Raw genomic sequence first — 17,770 nt, forward strand, 5'->3', positions numbered from 1 at the left:
TAAAGGCTGTGCTCCCAGGACGTCTCAAAGCCAAGAAGACATGAGACCGGGAAGGAGCAGGTCTGGGCTGGTGTGAAACAGGGAGAGGATGGGCAAGGAGCAGCCCCTTTCCAAGTCAGGAGTGGCCGTGGAACAAGTTGTCTGGAAGACGGCTGCTCTCAGCTCTGCAGAGTTGGAGTCAGTGGCAGTGTCAGAAGCTGGTTTTGCTTTGAAAGGTTTTTTTGGAGGAAGACAAGAACCTTTCTCCCCAGATGTATCTTGAATTAAAAGGGAAAGGTCGGAGTAAATGATTGGGGCAACAGGTGCTTGTCCTGGTCTTAAATCTAGGTTACAGAAGGGCACTATGGTCTGAGGATGGCGTCATTAGAGGGCACATTAGGAGTCAGCCAAAGTGTTGTTGGCAACTGGCATCTAAATGACAGCCAGAGTGAAGCAGTAAGAGCACAAGCCATGTCCTCAGAACTGGCTTCAATTCCAAGTCCATCACTTACTAGCTGTGTGAGCTTGAATGGGTTCCTGGGCCCCTCGGAACCACAGATTGCCTTCTCTGCAAAATGGGAATGATTGTACCTGCTTTGTGGCATCATGTGAAAATCGAAGGTAACTAATGAATGTGGGTGTCCAGCATTGCTAATGCTCATGGACTAGATGGTCACCTTCTCCAGGTTTATACCGCAGCCCAGCAGTCCTCCAGAAAAACATAGACCCCAGAATGTAGGAGTGTGAATCTCAGCATCCATGAGCTCAGTGTGGCCTTGGAGAGCTGGCTGGTTTCCTTTCTGAGAGAGACAGAGAGAGCAGAATTGTCACGGCCTTGTGTGGAAAGGTGGCATTGACCGCCCAGAGATTCAGAAAGCTTCATACTTTTCACTTGTTTATTTACTAACTCATCGGTCATGAAACTTCCTAATGGTTGACTGAAGGGGTTGGAACATTGGAAGCAGGAAGTCCTTCAGAGTGCCCACGTCTCTGCTGATCCTCCATCCGTGGGGCTTCTCCCTTTTGATATGCTCCTCAGAGCAGGCCAAGTGTCTCTGGGTGACAGACGCACCCTGCTGAGCCAGCAGCAGGTGTCTGCAGGATGATAGGTTAGGGTGGGTGTGTTAGTCAGCTCTTCATCACTGTGACCAAAATACATGACACTTCAAGGAGGAGTTTATTTTGGACTCATGGTTTCATAGTTCTCAGTCCATGGCTGGCTGATTCCATTGTTCTGGGCCTCTGAGGTGCAGCAAAAAATCTTGTGGAAAAACAAGGCAGAGAAAAGCTGCTCAGCTTATGGAAGTTGGGAGAGAGTAGAAGGATTCAGGGGGACAAGATATGATCTCCAAGAATACCCCCCCTCCCCCCGCCCCATGAACCACCTCCTCCAGCCATGCCCCACCTGCCTACAGTTCCCACCCAGTTAGCCCATTCAATCTAGGGTGGACTGATTAGGTCACAGCTCTCATAATCTAATCATTGCATCTCTGAGTATTCCTGCATTAACACAGGGGCTTGGGGGGCACCTCATACACAAACCATGATAGTGGGGGACACCAGCTCCGGTCTTTGAGGCATTTTTTCTTTTTGCTCTGTGGCCTTGGGCTCATTAACCCCATATTCTAACCAACCAAACCAGCCAGGCCCAGACTCGCTGGTGCGTACAGTAGTATCTGGCATCTGAGATTCTGTGAATCGGAGTTTTCATTTATCAGCATGTCTGCACAGCAACCTCATGAAATGCAATCTTCAGATGCCCCAAGGTATGGCAAGCCTCTGATTCATTAGAGATTTGATTATGCATGGTATCGCCGCCACAGCGAGCCTTTCTATCAGGTTCTAATGCTTCTAGAGCGTACTTGGGTTGGGACACAAGAGGTCTGTGCCCCAGCCTTCATGCTGCTGCTAACTCGCCATGTGACTTTGGGCAAATCATTTTGTCTCTTAGTTTCCTCGTCTATAAATTGGAATTTAATTCTCTGTGCTCCTGCCTGTCTTACGAGTATGAAATACCCACCCAGACAGAAAATGAGCACCCTAAGGCTTTGAAAGCAAAAAGAGTTATTCTGTGGCCCCTCAAGGGAAAAGACAACTGCTGCTATTAACCACTTCTGTTCACTATTTTCTCCAACAGCGTTGGGCTACAGAATGAACTGCATTCCAGAAAATGAAGCTCTCTCTCCCATGGGGTCAGTCGGACCCCGGCCCACGTTAGTTGCAAAGGAAACAGGAAGAAATGACATTCAGGCTCAGGGTGGATAGACTTGTGGGCATACTGGACACGGAGATTGGGGAGCCTCAGTCTCCTGCGGTCTGTGAATCCTTTTCTTTGCAACTGTGCCTCTCAGTTTGCTCTTGCCCATGTGCTCCTTGACCTGAGGCCCTCTGTGCTCATCAGCCAGTTCCAAAGAGCTGGAAAGGCTTACCACCTTCTTGGATAGGGATGGCTGAATTAAGACCTCTGTAGTTCTTTGATACTCCTACACATTAAATACACCCACATCCCACATAAAATCCAATTTCCTTACCATTAGCTATAACTTCCTGATCATCACATCACCTGTGAGAATTTTGGGGCTGTGAGACACTGAATCCACAAATTGTTTTCAGTTGTTTGTTAAGTACTAGATTGTAACCATGGATTGCCACATGGCAGCGAATGTGACATGCAGTAGAAGATGCTTCTTAGGAAGCAGAAGAAGCCAGATACAAAGAAGGACTTACTACTGGCTCCCCTTATGTGAATGGAATTCGAGAACAGGCAAAACTGACATATGGTGTCAGAAGCCAGGAGAGTGGCTAAGTTACCCCTGGGGAGGGGACAAATACAGGAAGGGGCATGGGTGCTGGTAATTCCCTGCTTCTGGGTCTGGTGCTGTGTAGTTTGAGGAGGGTCCTAGAGCTACAGACATTTTAGTCTGTGTATTTTCAAGTCTGTGTGCTGTATTTCAATGAAAATGTGACTATGTGTTGATGTTTAATTTGTAATTTCATCTCATATTTTGCAGCCAATACATGTTTCTCAGATACTGAAACATTTCCAGAGGCCCCAGCCTCGTGCATCTAACACTCTGGACCATCGATGGACGCTGTCCTCTCCTGGACTCTGGTGCAGCTGCTTCTCCTTCCTAGCTATTGCTAAGCTGTGTGGTGTTCCAGGAAGCCAGGGACAGCCTCTACTGCAGCTCAGTCCCTAGGCTCCTGGAACATCCTCCCAAGCCAGGAAAAGCTTCCCTAAACCTCCCTACCTTCTCTACCCAGATGGCCCACAGCAATTATCTCCATACCATCCCTTGGAATTGATTCCACATGTCTTGTCTTATCCCATAAGACTGTGTGTGTGTGTGTGTGTGTGTGTGTGTGTGTGTGTGTGTCACTGGGGATTGATTCCAGAGGTGCTCCACCACTGAGCTATATCCCCAGCCCTTTCTATTTTTTATTTTAGGACAAGGTCTTAGCAAGTTGTCCAGGGTGGTCTTGAACTTGTGATCCTCCTGCCTCAGCCTCCCTAGTTGCTGGGATTAGAGGTGTGTGCTAGCTTGCCTGGTAGCACATATGAACATCTTGGGGCTGGGGTCCTCCATATCATTTGTGTCTATGACCCTCCAGCACCTGGTACAGAGCCCTAGCAGAGCAGGTGTCCAGGAAACACGAGCTTCTTGGACTTGACTCTTAAAGTTGTCTTTCCTATAGGATCCCACCTCGTTGGGGATGTGCTTGTGATGGTTTCCCATTTATAAGCTGGGTGACATTGGGCTGATTTGTCCCATCTTAAGTCTCACTTTAGTTATTTGTAAAAATCAGGATAACAAACCTAGCATCACGGAGTCATGGTGAGGCTCAGATGGGCTAAGGGACAGCAGGTGTCTCTGGGGGCGTCATCCCTCTGCCCTCAGGTGACATTCTCAATCCTTGCCGGGTATGGGGTTGGTCAGAGGAGATTTTGGAAGGAAGTGAGTAGCCCTATCATTTTTCAACAGCACCCCCAAATAATCCACAGCTTAGAAAAGTTCAAAGAAACACGAGTAATTTATTGATTTCCTATATTTCAAAACAAAACAACCAAAAATAAAGCAAATACATGGCATATCATACAAGGGAACTGGGCCCGGCCAGCACAAAGTTCTTATACAAACATAAAACAAGGGGAGGGTGGTCTAGAAGGAGGCGCCAGATGCCCAATAGTAATTAGGGGCTTCCCTCCCCTGCCCATCAGGGAGCCCCAGCTAGTCTCTCAGCCAGGGGCTGAGGGGGGACAACAAAGGTCACCTCTGCCTCTTGGGGCCTTGGCATAGTGTGGGGTCTGGGCAACTAGTCTGGCCCACACTAAAGATGCTGCTGGTGGCCAATGACTGCATTCGTCTTAAGCACAGGAGATTCTGGAGTTCAGATGGGCATGGGTCTGTGTCCTTTCTCATTTTGTCCCAAATTAGAACTTCTTGTTTTGGGCATTGTCCTGGTAGCCAGAGGCCAGTGTGGATTTCAAATCCTAAGATAGGCCTCTGATATGACATATAAGGCCCAGCAAACTCCTTTGTCTAGGAAATAGATCCTCAAGTCCCTCTTCATGTTGCTCTTCCCCAATGACAGGCATGGATCAGAGGCCCCTAGGACAAGGCCCCCACTGGCCAGGGCACAAGAAGCAACCAAAATCAGGCCTGACCTAATTGTCCTTGTTGGGCCACTGAGGTTCGAGCAGCTGCCTTCTTCCCAGAGCAGATTACTGGGCCCATCTGGCTCTTCACCCCGGAGGGGTTGAGGTGGGTACAGAGCAAGTGAACCAAGGAGCTGCAGGAAGTGAGGACCGTGCTGAGGGGCTGGCATCACCCTGGGCGTGTAGGAGATTCACTCTAGTGGTTTATTACCCTCTTGTCCTGACTCACAGTCCTCTCCGACGGGGGGATCCCTAAAGCCAAGCACCTGGTGCAGTGTCCCCCGACCCCTCCCAGCAGAACACAAGCGAGGTGATGATAAAGATGTGGGCTGCTTGTTCACTAATGTATCCTAAGTGCTTAGAACACTGCCTGGCACAGAGGGGTGCTCCAGAAACATTTTTTTTTTCTTTTTAAAGAAATGGATTCCTCTGGGTGCTAATGATGGGCAGAGGAGACTTCCTGAAACCCACACCCAGGACAGTCTGGTGGGACCAGGCTCACACGTGGCTCCCTGGGAGGCAGAGGGGAGCCCAAATGGGGGAGGGTGTGATAGACTCACAACAGCAGGGCGCATCTGGTTAGGTGTCCTGGGACACCTCCACACGTCTGGCCTCCCCCAACCTCAGTGGCTGCATCTCTTAATTAGCCATCCTGAGTCCAGAAAGCAGTCTTGGTCCTGATGAGGACAATGAAGAGAAGGAGCACCTGTGTTCCTCTAGAGAAGGGCACAGCCCAGGCAGTTAATGTCTCCCAAACACCTACCATGCCAGCCTGGCTAAAAAGAGAAAGCCTGGGTGTGCTCACTCGGCTTCATTTGGTGGTCTGTACTAAGGGCTACTGCCATAGACCGGACTTCTCGTGAGGTCTCCCGGGGCCCTTCTGCTACTGCTCATCGAAATGCACAGTCTGGGGTGTAGGGGGTGCCTGGTGCCCCTGGCAGGCTTCTTATCACATCCCCCATGGGTTTCACAAAGACAGACAGGAGACAGGATGGCCGGGGTTTAGGGGGAGGAAGGCAGGGCCGCTAACGGGGTGTAGACTTGCTGATAGGATTCCCCTTTTATGGTCTATATAAACGCCCTCCCTTTGGTCTTCTGGGAACCCAAACACTCCCTCACCTGACTTGGCAGGCTTTGGTGGGAAGCAGTTTCCTGGTTAGTTTCCAACTCCTTCCTCCCTGTTCCCCTGACTAGGCAGACGTCCAGCCCCAGCCTATTCCTTTCTCCGCTGGGAAAATGAGACCAAATAGCCATCCTCTGAACAGCTCTTTGGCTTCGAGCACCATGTTTTGCCTTCTTTATCCTGTAGCACAGGCTCCCTGGAAGCTGGGGCTTTGCAGGTCGAGGCTGCTCTGCAGCAGCACAGCCCAAGAGAACAGCAAGTCCCATCTCTCTGGCTGCTACTCCCAAAGTGACCTCTCACAGCTAAGCAAGCAAGATTGTCTTGGTGCCTTCCAGAGCCCCACACCCGGCCCAACCCCACACCTTGTGGCATTGTGGGAATGGAGCATTGTCAGATGCACCAGATTTTCCCATGAGATACACCAAGCCCTGACACCCCAGCCAACCTCCCTGACCGCAAAGCAGCCTTTTAAGGAGGTTAGCTCCAGCCCGGCTCCTCCTGCCCTTGGAGATGGCCACAGAAAGGCTGTAGGATACCTCTGTGGCCTGACTCTGGTGAGGGCCCCTGCCCCGGCATAATATATTTCTAGAACTACGGGCAGCTAACCTAAAAGCACATGTCATCCTTGCCTAGGAGGGAGAGACATGGAGACATCTTTGCCCTATCTTATGAGTTGCAACGATACAGCTTTTGCAGTTGGTAGTTATGCTGTTAGGCACTCACGCACGCGCACGCACATGCACACTTACATTATACACATATATATATATATACCATTTCTCAGAGAAGGAAGTATTGACATCAGATGTAAGCCCATTTAACTCAAGAAAGTACCCCCCAACCTCCCCACCCCCCACTGCCTGCCAATTCCCCAAGGAAAAAAAAGAATCTAAAAATATCTCCATCATCCACAGTTTTCAGGTTTGTTCTCAGTTGCTCTCGAACTTTTCCAAATACTGCACAGGATGGACAGAATAACCCATCCAGCAAGGCCTGAGGTCTTCTCATATAGGTCGTATCTTTCTGGAAAAAGAGAAAGCCTCAAGTTAGCATGTAGCAAAGTGTTTCCATGTGAGTAAGTCTGGCTCATTCTGCCACCGTCTTCTTGCTCACATCGGGCCTAATGTGGGCTCTGGCCTGAGATTGGATTCAGGGCCATCCAGATACCTTCATCTACAGCTCTGTTGGTTCAGAAGCAGATCAGCTTTATCCTGTCACCTTTACCATCCCCTGCACCCTCAGTTCATTGCTAAGCAGTCATATCATACTCATGAAGATTCTGCTACCCTGCCGGGTATGGTGGTCCACCGTGTGATCTCAGTTACTCATGAGGCTGAGGCAGGAGGATTGAAAGTTTGAGGTCAGCTTGGGCAACATAGCAAGACCCTTAGAATTAAAAAAAAAAAATTAAAAGGACTGGGGGATGTAGCTCAGTGGTAGAGCATGTCTAGGTTTAATCCCTAGTACCCCAGTAACTAACACACACACACACACACACACACACACACACACACACACACACACGTCTATCTCTAATCTTCTCCCCTTTCCTGTTCTCAAGTTGCTGAAGCTTATCTATGAGAGGTATCTGTAGTCTTATTTAATATTCCTGTGGACCACCAGGACCCTCCTTGGGCTTTGGGGTTGGGGTGGATTTGCTAGCAGAGGGCTGGGACTGAGAAATCCAGTCCAGGAGGCTCTGTCTTTGTCCCTGGCTACGGTACAGATGGCTCTGTACTGGAGCTGCCACTGGTGAGCCTGTCTAGGTTTGCTGATGCCTGTTTTGAGCATCCTGTGGTGCTTGGATTCCCTGCAGAAGAAGCACTTTGGATGCTCATTTAAAAAGGCATTTCCTTGGACTTCACTCCAAGAGTCAGAATTTCTGGGGCTGGGAGCAACTGTGTACATTTTAGCAAGCTTCCCAGGTGATTCTGATGAATGCTAAAGCTCTCACACCTTTGACATAGTTTTAGATCTGAGTTTCTGGTCCTTAGAAACATCAGCTGGAATAAGCTTGCCCACACTGGGTATGTGAAGAGACTGGAAGGTAGATTATAAGAAGGACAATAAAGTGAGATTTGGATGATCAAACCAAGCACGACATATTGTATAACTCCACTATCCATATCATAGAACCCACTGTAGTCCACGTAACTGGAACTGACTGGGTTTTACAGTGGGCAACCTACACAGCTGTACCCAGAAGTCCTGCCCAGACCCTCTGGCCCTTCTGATTCTATCAGGACATTTTACATCTCTACTCTGTGGTGGGACGGCCCAGGCCCTCAGTCAGGAGTCTACATAGCTGTGCTTATAGTCCTTGTATTGATCTGAGCCAGGATGCTTGTGTGTCTCTGGCATGCATAGGCCTAGTCCTTCTCTGAGATTGGCCAAGGTTTCAGGGTGGCCCAGGAGGGATCTGGGCAGGGGGTGGGCTGGTTCTTACCTGCAAGCTGCACTTGCTTGGACAATCTCTTCTTAGAATCGGGAGGTGAAGTTCCTGAAGCTATTGGGCCCGGCTAGGGCTCCCAGCATGTTCCTATCGAAGCCTTGCTGCAGGAGAGGAACATGAGCTGTTTGATTTATCCTAGGACAAAATAGCGTGGGGGTCCCCGCAGGGCCAGCCGCAGCCTTCCCGGAACATCCTTGGGCTCATGCAGCCTCTGGACGTGGTATGCTCTGACCACGGTGCACATGTGTCACGGCTAAACAGACTAATTCAATGTGCAATCAGACCCAATGCCGTGCCTATCCAGGAGGTAGTGCAATGTGTTTTGGTTTCCACCAGCGCATTGGAGTTCCCTACTAGAATTTGCAGAAACCTGAGTCAGGGCCTGAACACAGTCCTCTATACAACCCCCAAAATCAGATTAAGACGTTGCCAATGGTTCTTCTCTCTGACTGCCCCGGCCTATCTTATTTTAAATTCTGGCAAGAGCTCTGGGGCAGGGAGGCCAGGCCCAGAGTTTCTCAAACTCAGGGGCAGGGGCTGGTGCTGGAGTGAGAGGCCACTGTGCTATGAGGTTCTGTTTACTTATCTGTTCTCTCGTTGGCAGCTCACCAGCCCCTGAGTGCCTGCTGGGTGGAGACAGGGTCTCATTCCTTTTATTTCTTCTAGCATAGAGCCAGTGCTTAGTATATGTGTCAGAGTGAATGAGGATAGCAGTCATCCACCAGGGCTGGGGGGCAGGGGTGACTTGAGAAGAGGGCCCTCGTTCAGCCCTGAGCTCTGAGGGCCAGGTCAGCTTATGGCTGATCTGTGGGAACAGGAAGAGAGATGACACAGGGGATCCCAAACAGCAAAGTCCCAGGCCTACTGAGTTTGGGCATGTATGACATGATGTTGTTTTTTCCCCCCTGCAGATTTGCTTGCTTGCTCCTGTTGAGCTTGGCTGAATTTGGTGGAAAGAACGCAGGAGTGAAGAGTTCTGGATCCCAGCCTCGCTCCTGCCCTGACTCGCTGAATCAAGACAAACTCTTTAGAATTCTGATTCCGAAGTCAGCAAAAGAGACAAAAGCCACGTGACCTGCCTCACCTGTGCTGTGACAACCTAATTAATGATGGATCTGAAGGTGCTTTGGGAACAGAAACCTTGACCTAGATCCTGCCAAGGCTACTGTCAAGTACAACTGAAGAAACAGGGGGAGACTGAATGGGGACACTGGTTCCCAAAGGATAGCACAGAGGGGAATTCACACAGAGAACCTAAGAGGTGGATTCCTTATGTGTCTTTAGGTGAGGAGCGGGCTCTGTATTTTTGGATGAGTTGAACCCTTTGGATCATCTTCAAACAGCTCAAGGAAGTGTCACCCTGTCCTCCTTACCTGTCTCCCCATACCCACCCCTGTGTCTATCGGGTAGCTGCCACTTGGCCATGCCCACCCTCATGGTGGTATTGCTCGAAAAGAGGGTTGATTGGCAAATGGAGAACAAAGGCCATTGTCCACCTTCATATTTCCCACCCATCTTGGACCATGGAGGGTTCCTAGGCCCCCTACTGTCTCCGTGCTCTGATAAAGGAGAACTGTCCCTCCTATTTCCCAGATTGGTCTCCTGTCCTCCTTGTCCCCCATCCCCTCCATTCTCCCCTTCTTTGCCCACTCCCTCTCCTGTAATGACAGACACACTGGGACCCCCTCTGTCTTTCACAGTACTCTTTCAATCTCCCCTCTGTCTTCTTTCTTCTTGAACCAAAGTGCAGTGAGGGACGCCTCCGATCTGTGCCCCCTCTCTCCTGTCCCCCTCACTGCCTCACCATGGCCACAAGCCCCGAGATGCTCCCCTTGCTTTGCTGGCAGTACTCTTTGAGGTCCCTAGAGACTTCTGAATTAGCAGCTAAATCCAGGGCCTTTCCCAGTTCTCTCCTCCCTGTCCCCTCCACAGCACTGGGCACTACTCTTCTGCCCCTTTCCGGAAACTTGTGCAGATCATCCTGCTTCCCTGGACTTCTTCCTTCTTGGCCCCCAAGTGAGGGTCTTCATGCCTCTCTTCCCCGGTTCCCCAAGACTTCTCCACAGGCAAGGGCCCCAGGAGGGGCTTGCCTGTTCTCATGGTGTCACTAATCTGTACTGCAGCTCCAGCCTCTGCCAGCATCCCACTCCACCTCCCCCAAGCCATCCAGATCCAACCTCCTACTCCCACCCCAAGAGCCTCCTCCAGCTCTGGCCAGCTGATCTGTGTCTGTTGACGCAGCTGCAGTGTCTCCAAGCCTCAAGTGCCATCAGCACTGTGCTGCTGCTTCTGCCTTCTCTCCTTTATTCCCACCTCCCCATGGCCTACACCTCAGCCCAAAGAATGGCTGTGCAGGAATGGGCGAGAGGGTCATTGTGAGATGTCTCAGAACACAGCCTGATGGGGGACTCGGGGCCTGCTGACGCTGGGGAGTTTTAAGGACAGAGAGGGGCGGGTCACACTGGACAAGCAGAGCGGCCTCCAGGGTCCTCTTGACCTCACTCATTGGTATGGAACTAGTTTTTCCAGGGCTCCTTCCATCATGAGACCCTCTATGCAAAACCTCGAGTGGTTCCCCAGTGCCAAGTCCAAACTCTGCCTGAAATGGAAGGGCCTTTGTAATCAAGCCCAAACCTACCTCGCCAGCAGAGCACCCGTCATGCCCTCAAGTGACTCATGTGCATTTCATTTTTCTCCTAAACAATCCCACCCCACAGAGGAGACTGTGCACATCTCCTCTGCTCTCCACCCACTTGCCTCCCCTGGTTGATCCTGGGCCCAGAGGTTTGGACAGAGCATTGATCAGGTTCATTGCGGGGCAGGATCTCCTGCTCTGACTCTGGGGCAAGCCTCATCCACTGGGACTTTGGTACAGGGTAAGTGTGGGAAGAGCCTCATCAGAAGGGGCTACTGATGTAGGTACTTACCTGTCTGAGGACACCCTGCAGTTCCTTGCTGGACCACATGTCAGAGAGGAGGAGCCGGGCAGCCTCTGAAGCCTTGGGAGAGGCACTGGGAAGGTGGGAAGTGCATGTGTGAGATGAGATTCCAGGAGACACAAGAACACCCCCTCAACCCTCCCTTCCAGGTCTTTTTTTTTTTTTTGGAGGGGGTGTGCTGGGGATTGAACCCAGGGCCTTGTGCATTTAAGGCAAGCACTCTACCAACTGAGCTATATCCCCAGACGCCTTCCAGGTCTCAGAAACAGATGTGGGGACGTCCCAGGGTGCACAAGACTGTTGGGCCTTGGTCACTACACAGTGGGCACAACCCCACACCTCTGCCCACCTAGAGGCACCCCCGAGGCCACAAGCTGGTGGCGGACTCCTGTCCTTTAGACTTTTGTCCTGGAAAGAGAGCCCATGGAGCAGAATAAAGTCCCCACAGAGTTGGGTCTAGTGCTCCATGCTTCCTGCCAACCCTCTAAGGATCCATTGTCCCCACATGTCACCCAGTCAAGAAGCATCTGCCTCTTTCCCCTCTCCTGAGGTCTGGAGGCTGGACCTATACCCCATAAAGCTCAGCTTCTGGACCTTCTTTCCCTGGAGCTCCCCACCCCCATCTCCCCCATCCTAGGTGCTTTCCTGCTCCATGTTTGTTTCTACTGTTCAGAGCCGGGGGGGACTGTGATGTGGGGCCAGGTGGGCACGGGCACCCATATCCACCCCGCCCACCTGCTGCGGCACAGGTTGATGATGTTGTTGAGCATGCTGCTGGAGAAGTACTGCTTGGCCATCTGCGGCTGTGAGGTCATCAGGTTCCTCACGGTGTAGCAGGCTGAGGTCAAGATGTCTTCGGAATTGCTGGTGTTGCCAGTATGGCTGGTGAGGAGCCTGGTCACCTCTGGGAACACTTGGTTCCCTGGGAGAGGAAGGGATGGGGTATGGGGTCAGGATTGCAAAGAAGAAGAGGGGCTGAAGGGTTCTCTCTGGGCCACAGTCCTGGGCTGCCCTTAGCCAAGTTCTGAGCAAGGTGACCCCTTGCCTTAGAGCCAACTCCAATCCAGATGGGAATCTCTGTAGACCTGCCCCCCTCCATGCCTCCTCCCAGCTCCACCCCTCTCCTGGGCCAGCTTCCCCTCTGAATGCTTGCTCTGGGGAATGGTTCAAGGATGACCTTCCAGTGGGCTTCCATGTGTCCTCTCTGGAGGGGAAGTTGTGGGCGCTCTTACCCATCACTCTGTGCAGCATGGGATGGCGGGACATGTTGCTCAGGAGGGAGGCCCCGGAGCGGACCACATCTGAGTTGCCAGATTGCAGGAGGCGGGCGATTTGTGGTAAGCCCTTTTCCTTCAGCCCAATCAACTGGCTCATGCCACTGGACATCTACAAGAGAGGGTCCCAGGGAGGAGCTGGTTTGTGGCTTCCCAGGCACACAGTGGGAAGGGGGGCAGCCAGTCCAAACAGATCCAGAACCTTTCTCCCTCACAGTGAAAGCCAGGGCAGAGACTCAGAAATTGCTTCCATATGGGTGACTACAGACCTGTCCTCCCTTTCTGTCTCTGCTCCTTGCTCTCAGGGAGGAAAGCATACAGCCAGGTGGCTGGGAAGAGGAAGTCTCATTTCCCTCACTCGGGGGTGATCCAGAGTCAACTTCTAACTAACAACAGTGTCACCCACCCCACCGTCTCAGCTCTGCCTTCCTAAAGAATCTGCTCACACAGAACTGCATGTTCAAGAGCATTTGTCACTTAAAAAATGGCTGTCGTCTTCTTCCAGTTTCCCTACCTCTGCAGGATTCAGTCCATATTTGTTGAGGGCTTGCCAGGGACCCTGATGGATGGGGTTCCCTGGAGGGAGGTCGGCTCATCCAAGCCTCAAAGCAACAAAGGCATCCAGATGTAACCTGGTCTAGGGTTGTGGGGGGTCCTCAGAAGCCCCAGCTCCTCCCCTTCCTTTACCTTCAGTTGGCTGTCCACTTCCCTGTCACCCTAAGTAAAACTGATGAACAGCTGTCCTCCTTCTCCTTCTAAGCTCTTCTGGATTGCAAACAGGCCTCCTCTAATCCCACTCCATCATGTCCCTCAAAATCTATTTGATTTCAAACCTATACTGATTCTGTCACGTATTCCTCTGGATCTGTCTGTCCATGTCCCATACTCCCTCTTTTTCTACCTCTATTAATTCACCAAATGGAGATTCCTCCTATTAGACACATGTTGCACCTCTGGCCCTGACACCAAGCAGAGCCCAGGAGGAACTACAAGGAAAAGGGGACCATGTGGGTACCAATAGAATCCAACAGGCTGGGCCTGCCCACTGAGCCCATCCCAGAGTTCCCAGAAAGAGAGGCATCTTGGCCCTTGTCATTCTCTGGGCCCAGCCCAGGGCTTGGCACACACGAGACTCATATCTGCAGCATGAAGCTCACGGCCGTTTGTGTTTGATAGACTTGGCCAGGAACACACTGGTGGGAAAGAGCAGAGCACCCCTGGAGAGCTGGTTGGAGGACTGGGGAGGAGCAGAAGGGAGGACGCTCTCCTCACCAGCCCCTTGCTGGCCGTCAGGTTCTGCAGGGCACCCGCGCAGGCCTCCAGGGTGGCATCTTTCTTGCTTTTGCCCATGAGGTTCAGGTAGGTGCGAATGGCATCCGAGTGGTAGAGCCAGCTGCTGCCCTTGGGGTTGGTTTCTTCTTCAGGAAGGGGACAGTCATAGTTGTTGTTCTGAGGACAAAGAGTGGGTCAGCGTGGAGCCTGGTGAGGGGACACAACCTGAGACTCCTGCCTGTCCCCCAACCTGGTGGAGCCTGGCGGGAGGCTGCGGCATGCCTGCCGAGGCAGGGAGCCTGGACACCACCCCCTCACCGCTTTCCTCTGTGCATCCCAGTTTGCCAGGAAATTGGGGAACCGGCCAGGGACGGTCTCCTGGGGGTGGAGAGCATTCCTGATGTCCAGGAAGTGCTCTGGGCAGCCCGGGTTGACCTTCCTGCTGTGAGAGGCTGCTCTGGGGTCTCACAGCAGGATGCTTCCTCCCTCCCAGAATCCTAATGTGGGCCTGACCTACCCTGGGCCCACAAGGCTAGTTCAAGACCTGGCTTCCGCAGCCATGCCCAGTGGAGGAGGCCTGACCACCCCTCCACAGCACCCTTTTTTTAGGAGGCTCAGGAAGTGGTGGAAACCAGCACCAGAGAAGGGTCAGAGTTCTTGGCTGTCCCCAATCCTCAGGGGCTAAGGAGAAGTCAGGGGAGACTGAGGCCTGCCCGGGGGAGCCTTTGCCCTCAGGGCTGATCTGGGCTCCTACAGATGCCCTTCGCATGCAAGACGGAGCTCCCAGAGCAGCACAGTCCCAAAGCCATGGCTTTGGCAGGGGCCTGTTCCCCAGGGATGCTTTCAGGGGCCCTGGAGGGCCAAGAGGAAAGGTGGGATGGGGCAGCGGACCTGGTGGAGTGCTTGCTGGGTGGGCCCTGGCTTGATCCTCACCATCATCTTGTCGCTCTTGTTGCTGAAGCAGCCGGTGGAGGACTTCTCTGTGTAGGCGTTGCGGGTGTTGTACTCCAGCTGGCGGTAGCGGGTGGGCACCTCGGCATCCAGGCGGTAGGAGAGGTTGTGCAGGATGCACATGCAGTTCTCCACGGACTGGGGAGCAAGCAGAAGCAGGTGTCTGAGCCATTGCTCAGCCCCCCGTGGGCTCCTGGGCTACCTGACTAATCAGACAGTGGCATCAAGGGATAGGAGCACCATCGCCCACCAGAGCCTCGGTCTGGAAAGGGCTCCCTGGGACATGCCTGGGACTTGGACTTGAATCCTACTTCTTTCATTTCCTGGCTGTTTCAACTTGAGTGACTTACCTCACCTTATGGGTCTCAGTATCCTCAACTGTGAAATGGGACTAAAATGACTTCACTGGACTATTTTTTTTATTGGTTGTTCACAACATTACAAAGCTCTTGACATATCATATTTCATACATTAGATTGAAGTGGGTTATGAACTCCCAATTTTTACCCCAAATGCAGATTGCAGAATCACATCGGTTACACATCCACAATTTTACATAATGTCCTATTGGTAATTGTTGTACTCTGCTATCTTTCCTATCCCCTACTATCCCCCCTCCCCTCCCCTCCCATCTTCTCTCTCTACCCCATCTACTGTAATTCATTTCTCTCCTTGTTAATTTTCCCATTCCCCTCACAACCTCTTATATGTAATTTTGTATAGCAATGAGGGTCTCCCTTCATTTCCATGCAATTTCCCTTTTCTCTCCCTTTCCCTCCCATCTCATGTCTCTGTTTAATGTTAATCTTTTCTTCCTGCTCTTCCTCCCTGCTCTGTTCTTAGTTGCTCTCATTATATCAAAGAAGACATTTGGCGGCTAGCTTCACTTAGCATAATCTGCTCTAGTGCCATCCATTTCCCTGCAAATTCCATGATTTTGTCATTTTTTAGTGCTGCGTAATACTCCATGGTGTATAAATGCCACATTTTTTTTAATCCATTCATCTATTGAAGGGCATCTGGGTTGGTTCCACAGTCTAGCTATTGTGAATTGTGCTGCTATGAACATCGATGTGGCAGTATCCCTGTAGTACGCTCTTTTAAGGTCTTCAGGGAATAGTCCGAGAAGGGCAATAGCTGGGTCAAATGGTGGTTCCATTCCCAGCTTTCCCAGGAATCTCCATACTGCTTTCCAAATTGGCTGCACCAATTTGCAGTCCCACCAGCAATGTACAAGAGTACCCTTTTCCCCACATCCTCGCCAGCACTTGTTGTTGTTTGACTTCACAATGGCTGCCAATCTTACTGGAGTGAGATGGTATCTTAGGGTGGTTTTGATTTGCATTTCTCTGACTGCTAGAGATGGTGAGCATTTTTTCATGTACTTATTGATTGATTGTATGTCCTCCTCTGAGAAGTGTCTGTTCAGGTCCTTGGCCCATTTGTTGATTGGGTTATTTGTTATCTTATTGTCTAATTTTTTGAGTTCTTTGTATACTCTGGATATTAGGGCTCTATCTGAAGTGTGAGGAGTAAAAATTTCTTCCCATGATGTAGGCTCCCTATTTACCTCTCATTGTTTCTCTTGCTGAGAAAAAACTTTTTAGTTTAAGTAAGTCCCATTTGTTGATTCTTGTTATTAACTCTTGAGCTATGGGTGTCCTATTAAGGAATTTGGAGCCCGACCCCACAATATGTAGATTGGAGCCAACTTTTTCTTCTATCAGACGCAGAGTCTCAGATTTGATATCAAGCTCCTTGATCCATTTTGAGTTAACTTTTGTGCATGGCGAGAGGAGGGGATTCAGTTTCATTTTGTTGCATATGGATTTCCAGTTTTCCCAACACCATTTGTTGAAGATGCTATCCTTCCTCCATTGCATGCTTTTAGCCCCTTTATCAAAAATAAGATAGTTGTAACTTTGTGGATTAGTCTCTGTGTCCTCTATTCTGTACCATTGGTCCACCCTCCTGTTTTGGTACCAGTACCATGCTGTTTTTGTTATTATTGCTCTGTAATATAGTTTGAAATCTGGTATCGCTATACCACCTGATTCACACTTCCTGCTTAGAATTGCTTTTGCTATTCTGGGTCTTTTATTTTTCCATATGAATTTCATGATTGCTTTATCTATTTCTACAAGAAATGCCGTTGGGATTTTGATTGGCATCGCATTAAACCTATAGAAAACTTTTGGTAATATCACCATTTTGATGATGTTAGTTCTGCCTATCCATGAACAGGGTATATTTTTCCATCTTCTAAGATCTTCTTCTACTTCTCTCTTTAGGGTTCTGTAGTTTTCATTGTATAAATCTTTCATGTCTTTTGTTAGGTTGTTCCCAAGTATTTTATTTTATTTTTTGAGGATATTGTGAATGGAGTGTTTTTCCTCATTTCTGTTTCAGAAGTTTTGTCGCTGATATACAGAAATGCCTTTGATTTATGCATGTTGATTTTATATCCTGCCACTTTGCTGAATTCATTTATTAGTTCTAGTAGTTTTTTGTAGACCCTTTTGGGTCTTCTAGGTATAGAATCATGTCATCTGCAAATAGTGATAATTTAAGTTCTTCTTTTCCTATTTTTATGCCTTTAATTTCTTTCGTCTTTCTAATTGCTCTGGCCTTCACTGGACTATTGAGAAAATAGTTGGCCCTTCAATATCCTTGGGCTTGGCCTCCATGGATTCAACCAATCATGGCTGAAATTATGTAAAAAAAATATTGCATCTCCACCGAACATGAACAGATTTATTTCTCATCATTATTCCCTAAACAATACTGTATGACAACTGTTTATGTAGCATTTACATTATATTAGGTGTTCTAAGTAATCTGTAGATTATTTAAATGATATGGGAAGAAAACCAGGAACATGCCTGTAACTCCAATCACATGGGAGGCTGAGGCAGGAGGATTGCAAGTTTGAGGCCAGCCTGGGAAACTTAGAACCTGTCTCAATTTTTTTTTTTAAAAAGGGGGATAGGGCTGGGGGTGTAGTTCAGTGGTGGAGTTCCTGTGGGTTTAATTCCCAGTATGTATATATAGAGATATAGATAGATAGATATATAGATAGATATGAGATGTGCATAGATTATATGCAAATACTACACCATTTTA

At 50.0% G+C, this 17,770-nt stretch overlaps 1 protein-coding gene across 1 annotated transcript in view; it reads right to left on the reverse strand.

Moving 5' to 3' along the window:
- Nucleotides 1–8,237: 8,237 nt before the first annotated feature.
- The window catches only part of PKP1 (plakophilin 1), a gene marked incomplete at its 3' end in the record, with an annotated part of 47,001 nt that continues 37,468 nt past the window's right edge, over nt 8,238–17,770 (reverse strand). Inside the window, exons 8-13 of the mRNA XM_081298249.1 lie at nt 14,630–14,785; nt 13,697–13,873; nt 12,383–12,536; nt 11,886–12,072; nt 11,139–11,223; nt 8,238–8,312 (exon numbers count right to left, since the gene is read on the reverse strand). Of these exons, the coding sequence (XP_081154375.1) occupies nt 8,238–8,312; nt 11,139–11,223; nt 11,886–12,072; nt 12,383–12,536; nt 13,697–13,873; nt 14,630–14,785 (834 nt within the window). The remainder of the gene's footprint in view (nt 8,313–11,138; nt 11,224–11,885; nt 12,073–12,382; nt 12,537–13,696; nt 13,874–14,629; nt 14,786–17,770) is intronic.

Source organism: Spermophilus citellus (assembly GCF_964194105.1).
Source record: "Spermophilus citellus genome assembly, chromosome: 6".
NCBI lineage: Eukaryota > Metazoa > Chordata > Mammalia > Rodentia > Sciuridae > Spermophilus > Spermophilus citellus.